Source organism: Malurus melanocephalus, unplaced genomic scaffold (assembly GCF_030028575.1).
Source record: "Malurus melanocephalus ecotype Western Australia unplaced genomic scaffold, MMel_1.1 scaffold_1369, whole genome shotgun sequence".
Classification (NCBI taxonomy): Eukaryota; Metazoa; Chordata; class Aves; order Passeriformes; family Maluridae; genus Malurus; species Malurus melanocephalus.
The window spans coordinates 35,113-37,250 of record NW_026624601.1 but is presented as its reverse complement, the minus strand read 5'-3'; the positions used below and the strand labels follow the sequence as shown (position 1 = coordinate 37,250).

General features: G+C 59.1%; 1 protein-coding gene across 1 annotated transcript in view; it reads right to left on the bottom strand.

Annotated features, from left to right (window-relative positions):
* Positions 1–2,138, bottom strand: part of LOC130586866 (formin-like protein 2) — a gene marked incomplete at its 5' end in the record, with an annotated part of 37,766 nt that overhangs the window by 3,504 nt on the left and 32,124 nt on the right. The window contains 3 exons of the mRNA XM_057387780.1: positions 373–546; positions 1,277–1,357; positions 1,444–1,584. Of these exons, the coding sequence (XP_057243763.1) occupies positions 373–546; positions 1,277–1,357; positions 1,444–1,584 (396 nt within the window). The remainder of the gene's footprint in view (positions 1–372; positions 547–1,276; positions 1,358–1,443; positions 1,585–2,138) is intronic.

Below are 2,138 nucleotides of genomic sequence, written 5' to 3'. Positions count from 1 at the left end.
CTGAGCGATTCCCAACGGAGGAACGGGAGCCCTGAGCAATTCCCAGTGGAGGAACGGGAGCGCTGAGTGACTCCCAACAGAGGAACGGGGAGCACTGAGCCATTCCTGACAGAGGAACGGGGAGCACTGAGCGATTCCCGGCAGAGGAACGGGAGCCCTGAGCGATTCCCAGCAGAGGAGTGGGAGCGCTGAGCGATTCCTGGGGCAGGAACGGGAGCCCTGAGCGATTCCTGGTGGAGGAACAGGAGTGCTGAGTGTTTCCCAGCAGAGGAAGGGGAAAGGGGAGCGCTGAGCGATTCCTGGTGGAGGAACGGTAGCCCTGAGTGATTCCCGGGGAGGAATGGGGAACGGGAGCACTGAGTGATTCCCGACAGAGGAGCCAGCGTTGCCCAGAGAGCAGAGGGTTGGGGCTGTACCTGCTGCTGCCTTCTCCACGTAGTGCAGCTCGTTGTAGAACAGGGCCACGTGCTGGTACTTGTCGCGCACCACGTTGGAGATGTAGTGCAGCAGCGTCTGCTTGCGGTCTGTGGATTTGGTCTCCAGCAGCTGGGAGAGTGGGAACGGAGGGCTCGGGGCTGCCCCAGCCTGTTCTCCATGCTGGCAGCACCCACAGAGAGCCCCGGTAGCCACGAGGCCATCAGAGCCCCCTGAAGGGCTCCAGGCTCGGGACAGAGCAGATGGAAAACTGGGAAAGAGCCTGGGGGGATGAACGGGAGCCAGGGGGGACCAGGAGGGTGAGGGGCTGTGTGACACAGCCACATGGCAGTGACATCCCCTGTGCTGGCACTGCTGGGACACCTCCAGTGCTGGGGACAGCTCTGGGGACCCCGAGGGGCTGGAGGGGTCCAGGGAGGGGAATGGAGATGGGAAGGGCTGGAGGATCCTGAGGGAGCTGGGAAAGGGGCTCAGCCTGGAGAAAACTGGGATCAGGGGGGACCTTGTGGCTCTGCACAACTCCCTGACAGGAGGGGACAGCCGGGGGGATTTGGGATCTGCTCCAGGGAACAGGGACAGGAGGAGAGGGAATGGCCTCAGGCTGGGATAGGGGGGACATGAGCAGGAATTTCTCCATGGAAAGGGGGTCAGGCCTTGGCAGAGCTGCCCAGGTGGGGTCCCCATCCCTGCTGGGATCCCAAAACCCTCTGGATGTGGCCCTTGGGGACAGAGGCAGTGCTGGCCATGGCTGCACTCCACAATCCTGGAAGCTTTTCCAGCCTCCGTAACTCCACAGCCCCCATTCCCAGCTGGTGCCCAAACCCATCCCTGCTTCCCTTACCAGGTCTAAACTCTGCAGCTTAAATCCATACACGGCCCCTCGCTTGCTGCTGTTCATGTAATTGCCCAGGGCCAGGATGATCTGCCAGGATGAACAGAGCGTGAATTCCCAGGACAAATTCCTGGAGCTTGGGACAGCCCTGGAAGGAGAGCTGGGATCAGACCCACCTCCAGGATTTTCTTCAGCTTTTGGGATGACTTTATGGAGACAGAGGCAGCGATGATGGCGTGGAGTTGCTGCGGGGAGGCACAGGGAGAGCTTTGGTTAATGAACATCCCAGAGGAAAATGGACAATGAACATCCAAACACTCCCATCCCAAAAAAAACCCCTCCTGGTTTTCATCCATGCAGAGCACGGATGTCAGAGGGCAGGGATGGATGGGATACTGGGAATTGCTGGCTGGGAGGGTGGGGAGGGGCTGGGATGGAATTCCACCCCTGGATCCCTGGCAGTGTCCCAGGCCAGGCTGGAGCACCCTGGGGCAGAGGGTTGTTCCCACTCAGGATATTCCCAATTCTCTGATCCCATGGGTCCTTCCCACTCAGGATATTCCCAGTTCCCCGATCCCATAGGTTGTTCCCACCCAGGATATTACCAATTTCCTGATCCCATGGGTTGTTCCCACTCAGGATATTCCCAATTCCCCAATCCCAGAGATCCCTTCCCACTCAGGATATTCCTGATTCCCCAATCCCATGGATCCCTTCCCACTCAGGATATTCCCCGATCCCATGGGTTGTTCCCACTCAGGATATTCCCTGATCCCAGGGGTTGTTCCCACTCGGATATTCCCGATCCCATTGGTTGTTCCCATTCAGGATATTCCCGATCCCATGGGTTGTTCCCACTCAGGATATTCCC